The 15,681-nt window shown below is 50.9% G+C and overlaps 2 protein-coding genes across 3 annotated transcripts in view; one reads left to right on the top strand and one right to left on the bottom strand.

Annotated features, from left to right (window-relative positions):
* SRP54 (signal recognition particle 54) overlaps positions 1–12,374 on the bottom strand; it is a 34,986-nt gene extending 22,612 nt beyond the window's left edge. Inside the window, exon 1 of one of the 2 annotated variants that reach the window (XM_038756309.1) lies at positions 12,231–12,374. The gene's annotated coding sequence lies outside the window, so the exon portion shown is untranslated. Of the gene's footprint in view, positions 1–12,187 lie in introns of both variants that reach the window. The other variant, XM_038756310.1, reaches the window with a different exon arrangement.
* A 2,338-nt stretch (positions 12,375–14,712) lies between these two features.
* LOC119937125 overlaps positions 14,713–15,681 on the top strand; it is a 51,102-nt gene continuing 50,133 nt past the window's right edge. Inside the window, exon 1 of the mRNA XM_038756764.1 lies at positions 14,713–14,814. Coding sequence (XP_038612692.1) covers positions 14,718–14,814 — 97 coding nt within the window. The 5' untranslated portion in view covers positions 14,713–14,717. The remainder of the gene's footprint in view (positions 14,815–15,681) is intronic.

Below are 15,681 nucleotides of genomic sequence, written 5' to 3'. Positions count from 1 at the left end.
TATTTATTACTCTATTTATTTATTTATTTAGCCTGTACATTTCTATTCTATTTTATTTTGTTAGGACGTTTGGTTTTATTCTCTGTCTCCCCCTTTTAGACTGTGAGCTCACTGTTGGGTAGGGACTGTCTCTATATGTTGCCAACTTGGACTTCCCAAGCGCTTAGTACAGTGCTCTGCACACAGTAAGCGCTCAATAAATACAATTGCTTGATTTCCCACTCCGCCAAATTCCCCCTTCTTCCAAAGTCAAGCGTACACCCTTCAAATCAACACACGTTCCGAGTCGGCTGCCCATCATCCCCCAACCACCTATTACGGAAGTTTTCCTGACATCTTGATTCTTAAGGGCAGGCTTCAAGTTATTTCAGACATGCTTTTACAAAAAAAAACAACTCTGAGAAGCAAGAAGAGGGGATACGGAATGCCATCTCTGCAAGGGTAAGTAGTGGACACCACCTGAAATTGCCTAGGGTTGGAAAAGGACACGGTTAAATGTCAACATTCTTGATCTAGTCTCCTTTCATTAGTGCTGTTCGGGTCTCAGTCTTCTAGGTCTTTCCAACCAGGCTCATCTGGAACCTGTCATTTGATCAATCTTGCATTTTATTCAAAAAAAGAGAAGCGGTGTGGCCTTGTGGAAACAGCAAGAGCCGAAGGACCTGGGTTCTAATCCCACCTTTTGCCACTTGCCTGCTGTGTGACCCTGGGCAAATCACTCAACTTCTCTGTGCCTCCGTTTCCTCATCTGTAAAATGGGGATTCGATACCCGTTTCTCCTCCTACTTGGACTGGGAGCCCGATGAGGGCTAGGGACTATGTCCACCCTGATCATCTTGGATCTACCCTCTTTACTTAGTACAGTGTTTGACACGTAGTAAGCACTTAGCAATACCACAATCATTATTCTTATGTTTCATCTATATAATCGTAATTAAAGACTTTACAGTTAAAATGTCACCCAGATGAGTTCATTTTTGCTTTAAAACAAAGCTAATAATGGTTGTTCAACATACTCCAAACCATTACGATCCTCCAATTTCTAAAGGCAATGACTTAAAAAAGCAAACATGCAGTCACTAAAGAGCAGCACACGGTCAGTATTATTGCTTTTGCTTGCACTCAACTCCTCTAGACTTTGGAAATTTCAAAGAGTTTTTATATCTGTAGCTCTTACTGGTATTCTTTAAGTTTCATACAAATAGTGTTTGATCCATTTTAAGAACTGGCTTTTAAGTATAAACGGACCCCTAGAAATCTACTTACAACAGAATCAGTACATTCAGTCCATCAAATTGTCTTTCTGTCCCCAAAACTAGAGATCGTACTTAAAAATCCATCCCCAAGGCTCCAAGTTAACCACCCACGTATGCAGACAGCCAACGCCACGGTGTCACAGGAAACTTTTATAAAAGTGAAGTCACTGTGAGCTAGTCTAACTTTGAATTAGGATCGAGAATATAGCACTTCGAAGTCACTGTGAGCTACTCTAACTCTGAATTAGGATCAAGAAAATAGCACTTCGTAAACAAGTTTGAGTCATGACCTTACAATGCACCTCACCCTACCTAAACACGAACGATACTATTCAACGTGACAAGAAACCCAAATCCACCTCACTTCCCCAGTTAGACCTACCAACCGCGTGGGATTTAACAGGGCAAGCCGCCGGGCTACAAGCAATTTTTTTGCTTCTTCAACTAGAAAAATTGCTCAGAATGAAGATGGGAAGAGGACAGAAAGGGGCAGGACGTTCAACTCGGACGAGAAACACGGAAGATCTTTTCATAGCGATGCAGTTTCCATAAACGGAGCCGAAGGCCTAAGTTTCAAGGAGCTGTGCAGCATCTCTTTACTAGTTCACAGACTAGGTTTCAATTGTTTAAAATAACCCTCAAAAAGTCTCCCACCTGATATATAATTCTAATTTCGAAATTATGTGTGGATACTGTATTGGAACGAGACTACTCAATTCAGAAGAGTAACAGATGAAAGGGTTACTCTTCTGAACTGAAAGGAAGATCGTTTCCTGCAACTGACCCTTGGAATAACCAAGCAAAGTTAAATACAGATTATAATTACTCGGTGTGAAGCTTTCTCAGTGAAGTCAGCAGAGGCTTCGCTCCTTCCGATATGTCCATTTCAGTATTTCTTAAGGAAAAAATGGAATTTGGAAGGCTTCCGCTGCAGCGTGGATGAGGGTCTTCAAATTTGAGGGGAGCGCTGTGGATGAAGCTGACACTCGTACATAAGAATGGTGTACAGTTCATATGATCTGCTGTCCTTCCTAAATGCCGTTCACTTAGAGACTGACTTCTGGTTGAAGGCTATGGAGGAATTTTTCACTCAACGGAATTTCCATTCATCCTTCTCCTGCCCACGGCCCACGTCATAAGGCCTCACTTGCCCACCCTATCCCATTGTTACAAACAATGACTGATGGGTGGCAGCTCACCGTGTCTAGTATGGTTTCATGGTATTTTCAGGGTTTTTTTGGCCCCCTTAAAGTTTGCCTCTGATTCTGTTGATAACAATAATAATAATAACGGTATTCGTTAAGCACTTATTGTGTGCCGGCACTGTAAGAAGCAAATCTGGTTGGAAACAGTCCTTCTACCGCACGGGGCTCCCAGTCTCAATCCCCAATTTACAGATGAGGGAACTGAGGCACAGAGAAGTGAAGTGACTTGCCCACGGTCACACAGCAAACAAGTGGTGGAGCCAGGATTAGAACCCACGACCTTCTGGCTCCCGGACCTGTGTCACCAAGCTCTTCCTCGGCCTGGGGCACTCTGAGTTGCGCTGGGCTTGGCCGTGACATTTATGGACTACTGGTGATGAGTATAACCCGTAGCTGAATATTACATATGCTCATATTTTCAGGCTCCAACAACTCTGTTCTCCTCAACACGCTATCCAACCTTGGCTTCACACACTGAAGAAGTCACGTATATGTGGAAAGGTGACGGAAAGATGGCGGCAGCAGGCTACCATCATCATCAATCGGATTTATTGAGCACTTACTGTGTGCAGAGCACTGTACTAAGCGCTTGGGAAGTCCAAGTTGGCAACATATAGAGACAGTCCCTACCCAACAGTGGGCTCACAGTCTAAAAGGGGAAGACGGAGAACAAAACTACTTCGTGGGCTACGTGTCCCACAAGGACTACGGCGCCTCGACAATCCTGTCACACCTCCCTCGCCAGTCTTACCGCGAGGCTTCTCCACTGAAGTGCTGCTGAGTGAGCCCGCTGTTGGGCAGGGACCGTCTCTACGTGTTGCCAACTTGTACTTCCCAAGCGCTTAGTACAGTGCTCTGCACACAGTAAGCGCTCCATAAATACGATTGAATGAATGCCCCCAAGCCTCTCCTCCCAACCGGATTCGGACGCCTCAGTCATCTGGGATTTCCATGTCCTCCAGGCCCGCTTCTTCCCTGTTCCCCCCGGCCCTCAAACGGTCCCGGGCTGCTGCCTTTGCTCCTTTCCCACTTCCAGGCCCTCCGTTTCCCGTGAGAGAGTACGTGGGCAACGGAGGCCCAAAGTCGGGATAATCGGGACCGTGATTCTGTGGCAGATCGAGGGAAGAAGTCAGGATCACATAACCTTGAATTTGCACAGCACTTCATTTTTCCCAAAGCACTTTCATAACCATTTTATCCTCACTGCATCCTTGTGAGGTACGAAGGGGATGGGTGTTTTCTCCCTTTTACAGATGAAAAAACCAAGGCACGGAGAAAGCCGGCTCTAGTTTCGCTGATCTCCGGTGTCCGTGGTTTTTTCACTGCTCCAGCCCGATTCCAGAGGGAAAGAGTTGCACTGAGAGGGGGAGTCCTCCTTCTAGACTGTGAGCCCACTGTTGGGTAGGGACCGTCTCTATATGTTGCCGACTTGTACTTCCCAAGCGCTTAGTACAGTGCTCTGCACACAGTAAGCGCTCAATAAATACGAGCGATTGATTGATTGAGTCAGGAACCGAAAGTTTCCCTCCCTGGATTGTAAACTCCTCGAGGGCAGGGATCACGTCTACCAACTCTACTGGATTGGACTCTCCCAAACTGTACAGTGCTCTGCAGACAGTAAGCGCTCAATATTAATGAATGAATCCAGGCCACGCATTTGGCCAGCTACAGCCTTCAGGGAAAGAAGCATTCGACTCTGAAGCTGGGGAAGCCCACTCTGGGAGAAGCTAGGGTTGGGCCTTCGTGGGCTAGGCCGAGAAGCGGGCGAGAGCTTGGGTCGCTCCTAGAAGAGTCTGGGGAAGGTCCAACGTACAAACACCAAGCATGTTTCACAGGTCTCAGTTTTCATGACCTCAAAATATTCCGGCTAATTCAAGGTTTCTTCCAAAATAGAATTCTTAACTCGCGCCTAAGCAAACTCCCCAAAATTTGACATCATTCATTCATTCATTCATTCAATCAGTCGTATTTATTGAGCGTTTACTGTGTGTAGAGCACTGTACTAAGCGATTGGGAAGTACAACGTATAAGAGACGGTCCCTACCCAACGGCGGGCTCACAGTCTAGAAGGGGGAGACAGACAACATATTAACAAAATAAAATAAACAGAATAGTAAATAGGTACAAGTAAAACAGACTTGTCCCTCTTCCCCTAAGTTAAGCAGCTTCAATTTCTATTTAGACGGCAAACAACTTTAAACTCGGAGATTGTTGCGCTTCCTTTCGGTGCTGCTGCGCGGTCTTCAAAAATCCACTTTTAAAGGACGCTTCCGGTTTCGTGGAAGCAAAAGTGCCCTGATCATTTTTATAGCTTTCAGAGCGGCTTTCTGTCTGGAAGCAGAACCAACTTGGCATCTCTCAAATCCCACCCGGCTGCCAGGCTGGCTGGGCCGGCCCTCCCGGAGAAAGAAAGCCAGAACTGGTTGGAAATGGCTTAGAGGAAGCCAGGTCCCGGGTCTGTGGGTGCACGGAACAGGGTGGCTGCAGCCATTCTGCTTGTTTTGGGGTCAGGACAATCTGCAGGGTTGCTCTCGGTCGGCGCTTCTTAGTCCTTAGTAGTCTCCTTCCCTGTCTCCTGCAGGAGGGAGGATGGGGAGGTACAAGGAGCTAGGGCAGGGGACGGCTGACGACAACAGCGGGGGCGAGCCGGGACCGCCGCCATGCTTCCTTATTCCTCCTGGTGGAATTCCTACTCGTGGCCGCTTATGGATCATGAACGTCTGACCCAACGGCATAAGAAACGCCACTGGCCTGGGAAGAGAAAGAGCCTGGGCTGGCCTAAACCTCTGGCCACAAGCCTGAGGTTACTGTGCCATCATCATCAATCGTATTTGAGTGCTTACTATGTGCAGAGCACTGTACTAAGCGCTTGGGAAGTACAAATTGGCAACATATAGAGACCGTCCCTACCCAACAGTGGGCTCACAGTCTAAAAGATGGGATAGGAGCATGAAAGAGAAAAACAAAACAGGTGATTATTAAGAACCATCCCAGTCACGGCTCCCCAAAGCCTCGCTCCCGCAGCCCAGAGCCCTAACAAGATGCTTGGGGTTGCAACATTATTAATAATAATAATTGTGGTATTCGTTCATTGTCTACTATGTGTCGGGCGCTGTACTAAGAGCCGGGGCGGATACAAGCAAATGGGGTTGGACAAAGTCCCCGTTTCACGTGGGGCTCACGGTCTCAATCCCCATGTTACAGATGGGGGAACTGAGGCCCAGAGAAGTGAAGTGACTTGCTCAAGGTCACACAGCAGACAAGTGGTTTGCCCCCCCACCCCTCCCTGCTGTCATCAGCCCTTGCCCACCCCGTGTATCCTGCCCAGGGTGCCAGCAGGGACGGCTCAGGGCCCTTGGGCTATCGACGAGCTGGTCCCCTGACCCAAACAGGCCCCAGCTCCTTGACCTTCTAATTCCCAGGCCCATACTCTATCCACAGTGCCGTACTACTTCCCGCATTAGGAACAAGGCGGACTCTCCGATCATTTCCCTTACAACCCTGAAATGGCTCTGCACTCACTAAGCACTCAAAAAATACGATTGGGTGAATGAATAAATGAGAGTATATAAATATACTTTATATACAAAGCAGGTCAGAAATGCAGCACCCTTTTGGAGGGAGATTTTGAGCCGCTCGGGCTGTAGCATGGGCAGAGGGCCGCTTTGCCAACCCAGAAAATCCTGCTAGAGTCCTCATTCTTGCTTGCAATTCAAACTTACCCGGGGTAAAATTGCCCAAGGGACAGAAGAGGTAGAAAATTTGGGCTCCGTTTTTCCAGATTTAAAGGACCATGCTTGGGTTAAGAGAAGGAATGTTTAGAATATTCACTCATTCATTTAATCGTATTTAATGAGCGCTTACTCTGTGCAGAGCACTGTACTAAGCACTTTGGAAGTACAAGTTGGCAACATATAAAGACGGTCCCTACCCAACAGCGGGCTCACAGTCTAGAAGGGGGAGACAGACAGCAAAACAAGACATATAAAATAAATAGAATAAATATGTACAAATAAAATAGAGTAATAAATACGTAAAAACATATATACAGGTGCTGTGGGGAGGGGAAGGAGGTAAGGCCGGGGGGGATGGGGATCAACCACTGGCATACAGTGGGCTAGTGGAAAAGGATCAAGCCTGGGACTCAGAGAACCTGGGCTCTAACCCCGGCTGGGCCACTTTCCTGCTGGGTAACCTTGGGCAAGTCGCTCTGCGTCTCTGTGCCCCCATTCCCTCATCCGTAAAATGAGGCTCCAATACCCATTTTCCCGCCTACTTAGACTGTGAGCCCCATGTGGGAGACAAATGGAGTCTGACTTGGTTACCTTGTGTCTATCCCAGGGTTTAGTACAGAATACGTGCTTAACAAATACCGCAATTATTCCTGAGGTACGGTTCCAGGCGAGTATAATAATAGCCATCTACACACTCCCTGGCCTCAAGAAGCTCACAATTTAACGGGAGAGACAGATTCATTTTGAGAGTAAAATCTGGAGGAAGAACAATTGTAAGACAAGATGCAGTACAAACAGCTATACCTCCTGGGTTATTTCCCAACTAAGCCCTCACGTCCCTATCTCGGCGCCCCTCCTGCGTCACCTAAGTGTTTTGAGCTTCGCCCCTCCCCAGCCCAATACTTTCTTACCTAGCCATCTGCAATTCATTTTCACGTCCGCTCCTCCACTAATTATAAACTCCTCGTGGGAAGGGATCGTCTTTATCTACTCTCCCAAGTGCTTAGTACAGCATTCTGCGTACAGTACGTGCTCGATAAATACCATGATTGATTGGTAGAAGTTCTACCAGTTCTCTCCCGCTACACTGTACGCTCGTTGGGGACAATACATTATCCTCTCCCGAGCACTTAGTACAGTGCTCTGCACACACACCACGTGTACTACAAACAACACCCACCTGAAGGTCTGCGGAATTTTTGACAGATCATCAATCGTATTTATTGAGCGCTTACCATGTGCAGAGCACTGTACTAAGCGCTTGGGAAGTACAAATTGGCAACATACAGAGACAGTCCCTACCCAACAGTGGGCTCACAGTCTAAAAGATGGGATAGGAGCATGAAAGAGAAAAACAAAACAGGTGATTATTAAGAACAGGAGCTCAGCGATTCTTCCCGCTGTCCTTGACTGTTTCCAATATGGTTTTTTCAAGGCCGAAATCTGAACACACAATCCGAGTTCCAGGTGATCAACGATGCAAACTGTTATTCAGCTTTACCGGTTGTCCGGTCCCCTTCGCCACATCTTTTCACTGTGATCGATCGTTCCCTCTGGCCGGAAATTCCCTCCGGCTTCATATCTGACAGACCACCGCTCTACTCTCCCCATCTTCAACCCTTTTATAATCCTACCCTCCAAAAGGTCTTCCCTAACCTCTCAGATCCTCAGCCTACTCATCGTCCCCTGTGCTTTAGCTGTATACTCGGGTTTGTATCCCTCAAGCAGTTCGACACTGACCCATCCCCGTCACAACACCGCTTCTGCACAGAGCCGCATAATCTGTCACTTCCCTGATCCGTATTTATTTTAATGCCTGTCTCCCCCTCAAAAAAGGAAAACTCCTTGAACGCAGGGACCATGCCTACCTACTCTACTGCATGGTGCCCTCCCAAGCGCACAGTACAGTCTTCTGCATACACCTGCAATTTATTTTCACGCCTGCTCCTCCACTAATTAGAAACTCCTTGTGGGAAGGGATCGTCTTTAGCACGGTACAGTCTTCTGCGCTCAATAAACGCCACTGATCGATACTACGAAACAGCACCCGATTGGCGGTCTCCGGCTTTCTTGACAGGTGGGATTAGGGGACGAGGGGGAAAAACAAACGGCTATTTCGAAGAACCTGAATTCCACATTTCTGGCTGCAATTCTTCCTGCTTTCCTTGACTATTTTCGATATGGTTAGGGCCCAAATCTGAACACAACAATTGAAGCTCCAGGAGCTCAATAGGTAGCACTGATTGACTGGTTAATGGGGGGCAATGAGCAGTCAACACTTCCCCCCGAAACGCATACACACAGACGTCTGGCGGGCTTGCTGTTCATCGTATTTATTGAGTGCTTACTGTGTGCAGAGCACTGTACTAAGCGCTTGCTGTTAGAGAAGCAGCATGGTGTAGTGGAGAGAGCACGGGCCTGGGAATCGGAAGGTCACAGGTTCTAATCCCGGCTCTGTCACTTGTCCCTTGTATATATGCATATATGTTTGTACATATTTATTACTCTATTTATTTTACTTGTACATATCTATTCTATTTATTTTATTAGTATGTTTGGTTTTGTTCTCTGTTTCCCGCTTTTAGACTGTGAGCCCACTGTTGGGTAGGGACTGTCTCTATATGTTGCCAACTTGGACTTCCCAAGCGCTTAGTACAGTGCTCTGCACACAGTAAGCGCTCAATAAATACGATTGATTGATGGTCCCGTCTGACCTCGGGCAAGTCACTTCACTTCTCAATGCCTGTTACCTCATCTGTAAAATGGGGATTAAGGCTGTGAGCCCCCCGTGGGTCAACCTGATCACCTTGTATCCCTCCAGCGCTTAGAACAGTGCTTTGCACGTAGTAAGCGCTTAATAAATGCCATCATTATTATCATATGTTGCCAACTTGGACTTCCAAAGTGCTTAGTCCAGTGGTCTGCACACAGTAAGCGCTCAATAAATACGACTGAATGAATGAAAGCATATAAATAATGTATAAATAAATATATAAATATACAGATAAATAGAAGTACCACATGCAGCAAGGAAAATGGAGGGAGGGCAAAACAGATCTGTGCTAGTCTCTAGTCTCTGTGCTAGAGCTTAGTTAGCGCTTAGTCCAGTGCTCTGCACATAGTAAGCGCTCAATAGACACGATTGAATGAATACATGAATGAAAGTTTATAAATGATGTATAAATATATAAATATATAAAGAAGCATAAATAAATATATAAACCTATAAATAAACAGAAATGCCACATGAAGCAAGGAGAATGGGGGAGGGCCAAACAGATCTGTGCTAGGCTCTAGTCTCTGTGCTAGAGCTTAGTTAGCGCTTAGTCCAGTGCTCTGCACACAGTAAGCGCTCAATAAATACGATTGAATGAATGAAAGTATGTAAATAATGTATAAACATATAAATATATAAAGAACTAGAAATACCACATGCAGCAAGGAGAATGGAGGGAGGGCAAAACAGATCTGTGCTAGGCTCTAGTCTCTGTGCTAGAGCTTAGTTAGCGCTTAGTCCAGTGCTCTGCACACAGTAAGCGCTCAATAAATACGATTGAATGAATGAAAGTATGTAAATAATGTATAAACATATAAATATATAAAGAACTAGAAATACCACATGCAGCAAGGAGAATGGAGGGAGGGCAAAACAGATCTGTGCTAGTCTCTAGTCTCTGTGCTAGAGCTTAGTTAGTGCTTAATCCAGTGCTCTGCACACAGTAAGCGCTCAATAAATACAACTGAATGAGTGAATAAATGAAAGTACATAATGTATAAATAAATCTATAAATAAATAGAAATACCACATGAAGCAAGGAGAATGGAGGGAGGGCCAAACATCTGGGCTAGTCTCTAGTCTCTGTGCTAGAGCTTAGTTAGCGCTTACTCCAGTGCTCTGCACTCACTAAGCGCTCAATAAACACGACTGGGTGAATGAATAAATGAAAGCATATAATGTATAAATAAATAAAAATACCACATGCAACAAGGAGAATGGAGGGAGGGCCAAACAGATCTGTGGTAGTGTCTCTGTGTGGGGACTGTCTCCATATGTTGCCAACTTGTACTTCCCAAGCGCTTAGTCCCGTGCTCTGCACACAGTAAGCGCTCAATAAATACGATTGAATGAATGAATAAACGAAAGTATATAAATAATGTGTAAATGAATAGAAACACCACATGCAACCAGGAGAATGGAGGGAGGGCCAAAAAGATCTGTGGTAGAGTCTCTGTGTGGGGACTGTCTCTCTATGTTGCCAACTTGTACTTCCCAAGCCCTCAGTCCCGTGCTCTGCACACAGTAAGCGCTCAATAAATACGACTGAATGAATGAATAAATGAAAGTATATATATAATGCATAAATAAATATAAATACCACATGCGACAAGGAGAATGGAGGGAGGGCCAAACAGATCTGTGGTAGTGTCTCTGTGTAGGGACTGTCTCCATATGTTGCCAACTTGTCCTTCCCAAGCGCTTAGTCCCGTGCTCTGCACACAGTAAGCGCTCAATAAATACGATTGAATGAATGAATAAATGAAAGTATATATATATAATGTATAAATAAATATGAATACCACATGCGACAAGGAGAATGGAGGGAGGGCCAAACAGATCTGTGGTAGTGTCTCTGTGTAGGGACTGTCTCCATGTGTTGCCAACTTGTACTTAACAAGCGCTTAGTCCAGTGCTCTGCACACAGTAAGCGCTCAATAAATGCGACTGATTGTTTCCCACCCACCTCCCTGCACCGCCGAGGTAGAAGGAGAGAGCGAAGTGTCCGCAGTGCCAGTTTGGGGAGAAGGTCCACGTGTGCGTTGGGAAAGGGGGAAGAAGGCCAAGTGTGAAGCAATGGAAAATTGAAGCGGTGAGGGGGCAGGGAGCATAGGGGCAAAACTGGTTTCTGTCAATGGAGGGGGCAGATGAAGGCTGCAGAGGCAAAGAGGAAGGAGACGTTATGAGGTGGATGAAATCGTCGGGCTTATCATCATCAATCGTGTTTATTGAGCGCTTACTATGTGCAGAGCACTGCACTAAGCGCTTGGGAAGTACAAGTTGGCAACATATAGAGACAGTCCCTACGCAACAGTGGGCTCACAGTCTAAAAGGGGGAGACAGAGAACAAAACCAAACATACTCACAAAATAAAATGAATGGAATAGATATGTACAAGTAAAATAGACTAATAAATATGTACAAACATACCTACATATATACAGGCGCTGTGGGGAAGGGAAGGAGGTAAGATGGGGGGGATGGAGAGGAGGACGAGGGGGAGAGGAAGGAAGGGGCTCAGTCTGGGGAGGCCTCCTGGAGGAGGTGAGCTCTCAGCAGGGCCTTGAAGGGAGGAAGAGAGCTAGCTTGGTGGATGGGCAGAGGGATTGGGGGCATTCCAGGCCCGGGGGAGGACGTGGGCCGGGGGTCGATGGTGGGACAGGCGCTTACTATGTGCAGAGCACTGTACTAAGCGCTTGGGAAGTACAAATTGGCAACATATAGAGACAGTCCCTACGCAACAGTGGGCTCACAGTCTAAAAGGGGGAGACAGAGAACAAAACCAAACATACTCACAAAATAAAATGAATAGAATAGATATGTACAAGTAAAATAGACTAATAAATATGTACAAACATACCTACATATATACAGGCGCTGTGGGGAAGGGAAGGAGGTAGGATGGGGGGGATGGAGAGGGGGACGAGGGGGAGAGGAAGGAAGGGGCTCAGTCTGGGGAGGCCTCCTGGAGGAGGTGAGCTCTCAGCAGGGCCTTGAAGGGAGGAAGAGAGCTAGCTTGGCGGATGGGCAGAGGGATTGGGGGCATTCCGGGCCCGGGGGTCGATGGTGGGACAGGCGAGAACGAGGTACGGGGAGGAGACTAGCGACGGAGGAGCGGAGGACGCGGGCTGGGCTGTAGAAGGACAGAAGGGAGGTGAGGTAGGAGGGGGCGAGGGGATGGATGGACGGACGGCCTGGAAGCCGCTTATGACTTACGGAGGAGAAGGAGAAGGAGGAGGAAGAGGAGGAGGCCGCTTACCAGGGCCGCGGGCAGGAAGGCCCCGCTTTGGTTCCGTCCGAGGGTCGGTGCCGGGGGGGCCGGCTGAGGGGGCCGCCCGGCGTGAGGGGGCCGCCCGCCGCGGGGGCAACGTCACCACTCCGCCTCAGCCCGGCCGCCCAGGCCTCCGCAGCTCCGACCACTTCCGTTTCCGGGGCAACCACGCCCCCCACCCACCTGCCCGGCCCCTTTAAAGGGAGGGAGGGCCCCAGCGGCGGCCACTTCCGCTTCCGGGGCAACCACGCCCCCTTGCCATCCCCCCCAGCTCGGCAGCCACGGCTACTTCCGCTTCCGGGGCAACCAGGCCTCTTTGCCTTCCGCCCGACCCATTTAAAGGGGAGGGGTTGTCTACGGCCACTTCTGCGTCAACACCACCTTCTGGCCTTCCGCCCAGCCCGTTTAAAGACGGGGGGGGGGGGTCATCCACGGCCACTTCCGGGTCAACCCCGCCCCCTTTCCTTCCGCCCGGCCCTTTTAAAGGAGTCCAGCCACGGCCACTTCCGCTTCCGGGCAACCACGCCTCCTTGCCTTTCATTCATTCACTCAATCGTATTTATGGAGCGCTTACTGTGTGCACAGCACTGGGCTAAGCCCTTGGGAAGTACAAGTTGGCAACAGATAGAGACGGTCCCTGCCCAACAGTGGGCTCGTAGACTGTGAGGGAAGGGGAGGGGAGGGGAGGGGCCGGGGAGAGGAGCCGGAAGGGGCGGGGCTTGTCCGGAGCAGCGCGCCTGCGCGGAGCGGGGTGGTGGTGACGGTGTGAAGGAGCCGGAAGGGGCGGGGCCATGTGGGGGCAATGAGGGGGCGGAGGGGCGGAGCCAGGGGGAGCACACCTGCATATATTTATTACTCTATTTATCTTACTTGTGCATATCTATTCCATTTATTTTATTTTGTTAGTGTGTTTGGTTGTGTTCTCTTTCTCCCCCTTCTAGACTGTGAGCCCGCTGTTGGGTAGGGACCGTCTCTATAGGTTGCCGACGTAGACTTCCCAAACGCTTAGTCCAGTGCTTTGCACACGGTAAGCGCTCAATAAATACGATTGATTGATTGATTGATTGATTGATTGATTGAGGGGCCGGGGGGCCGGAAAGGGCGGGGCGTGCCCGTGGCAGCGCGCCTGCGCGGAGCCGGCCGGGGGTGACGGTGTGGAGGAGCCGGAAGGGGCGGGGCCAGGAGGCGAGGGGCGGGGTCGAGGAGAGGAGCCGGAGGGGGCGGGGCCAAGGGCGGGGCCATGAGGGGCGGGGCCGAGGGGTGGGGTCAGGAGGGCAGGGGAAATGAGGTGAGGGAGGGGGCGGGGCCGAGGAAGGGAGAAGGAAAGGTCGAGGGGGAAGGGGTGGGGCGTGTCCGGGTCAGCGCGCCTGCGCGGAGCGGGCCGGCGGTGACGGTGTGGAGGAGCCGGAAGGGGCGGGGCAGAAGAGAGGGAGGGGGCGGGTCCGGAAGGGGCGTGTCCGTGGCTTCGCGCCTGCGCGGAGGGGGCCGGCGGTGACGGGGCGGAGGGGCCGGAAGGGGCGGGGCCAGGAGGGAAGGGGCGGGGCTGTGCGGTGAGGGGGCGAAGGGCGGGGCCAGAAGATGAGGCAAGGGGCGGGGCCGAGGAGGGGAGGTGAAGGGGCGGAGGAGAGGAGCCGGAAGGGGCGGGGCCATGTGGGGAGGGGGCGGGGCGAGGGGCGGGGCGATGAGGTGAGGGAGGGGCGGGGCCGGGGGAGAGGGAATGGGCGGGGCCGGAAGGGGCATGTCGTGTCAGGATCAGCGCGCCGGCGCGGAGCGGGCCGGCGGGGCCAGGAGGGGAGGGGGCGAAGGGCGGGGCCATGAGGGGAGGGGCGATGAGGCGATGGAGGGGGCGGGGCCGAGGAAGGGAGACTGAAGGGGCGGGGCCAGGGGGCGAGGGAGGGGAGAGGGAAGGGCCGGGGCCGCGCGCCTGCGCGGAGCGGGCCGGCGGGGACGGGGTGGAGGAGCCGAGGGGCGTGGCAGAAGAGGGGGGCGGGTCCGGAAGGGGCGTGTCCGCGGCAGCGCGCCTGCGCAGAGCGGGCCGGCGGGGACGGGGCGGAGGAGCCGGAAGGGGCGGGGCCAGGAGGGTAGGGGCGGGGCGGGGCGGTGAGGGGGCGAAGGGCGGGGCCAGGAGATTAGGGAAGGGGCGGGGCCGAGGAGGGGAGACGAAGGGGCGGAGTCGAGGAGAGGAGCCGGAAGGGGCGGCGCCAGGAGGGGCGGGGCCAGGGGAGAGGGGAGGGGCCGGGGAAGAGGGAATAGGAATGGGCGGGGCCTGGGGGGGCGTGTCGTGTCCGGGTCAGCGCGCCTGCGCGGAGCGGGCCGGCGGTGACGGTGTGAAGGGGCGGGGCCAGGAGGGGAGGGGCGTGTCCGCGGCAGCGCGCCTGCGCGGAGCGGGCCGGTCCGGCGGGGGCGCGTCGGCGGCAGCGCGCCTGCGCGGAGCGGTCCGGCGGTGACGGGACGGAGGGCGTCCCCCGTGAGGGGATGGAGCTGTGGGCGGCCCGGCGGGCCGTGCTGCGCCTGCTGGGGGCCGTGGCCGCCCGGCACCTGCCCGCGCTCCTCGCCTGGATGAGGAGCGGACGTAAGTGTCTCTGTCTCGGTGTCTATCGCGCTCTCCCAAGCGCTTAGTACAGTGCTTCATTCAGTCATTCAGTCATTCATTCAGTCGTATTTATTGAGCGCTTACTGCGTGCGCAGCACTGGACTAAGCGCTTGGGAAGGACAAGTCGCTACGCAACAGCGGGCTCACAGACTAGATGTATATATGTATGCTCTATATGCTATATATGTATATATGTTTGTTCATATTTATTGCTCTACTTATTTTACCTGTACCTATCTATTCTATTTATTTCATTTTGTTAGTATGTCTGGTTTTGTTTTCTGTCTCCCCCTTTTAGACTGTGAGCCCGCTGTTGGGTAGGGACCGTCTCTCTAGGTTGCCAACTTGGACTTCCCAAGCGCTTAGTACAGTGCTTCATTCATTTATTCAGTCGTATTTATTGAGCGCTTACTGTGCGCACAGCGCTGGACTAAGCGCTTGGGAAGTACAAGTTGGCAACATAGAGAGACAGTCCCTACCCAACAGTGGGCTCACAGTCTAAAAGGGGGAGACGGAGAGCAAAACCAAACATACGAACAAAATAAAATTAATAGAATAGATATGGACAAGGAAAATAAATAGAGTAATAAATACGTACAAGCATATATCCATATATACAGGTGCTGTGGGGAAGGGAAGGAGGTAAGATGAGGGGGATGGAGAGGGGGACGAGGCGGAGAGGAAAGAAGGGGCTCAGTCTGGGAAGGCCTCCTGGAGGAGGTGAGCTCTCAGCAGGGCCTTGAAGGGAGGAAGAGAGCTAGCTTGGCGGATGGGAAGAGGGAGGGCCCACTGTTGGGTAGGGACTGTCTCTATATGTTGCCAACTTGTACTTCCCAAGCGCTTAGT

The sequence above is a fragment of the Tachyglossus aculeatus genome, chromosome 14 (genome assembly GCF_015852505.1).
Source record: "Tachyglossus aculeatus isolate mTacAcu1 chromosome 14, mTacAcu1.pri, whole genome shotgun sequence".
In the NCBI taxonomy this organism is placed as follows: domain Eukaryota; kingdom Metazoa; phylum Chordata; class Mammalia; order Monotremata; family Tachyglossidae; genus Tachyglossus; species Tachyglossus aculeatus.
The sequence above is the reverse complement of the archived record's forward strand: the minus strand, read 5'-3'. Positions and strand labels throughout refer to the sequence as shown.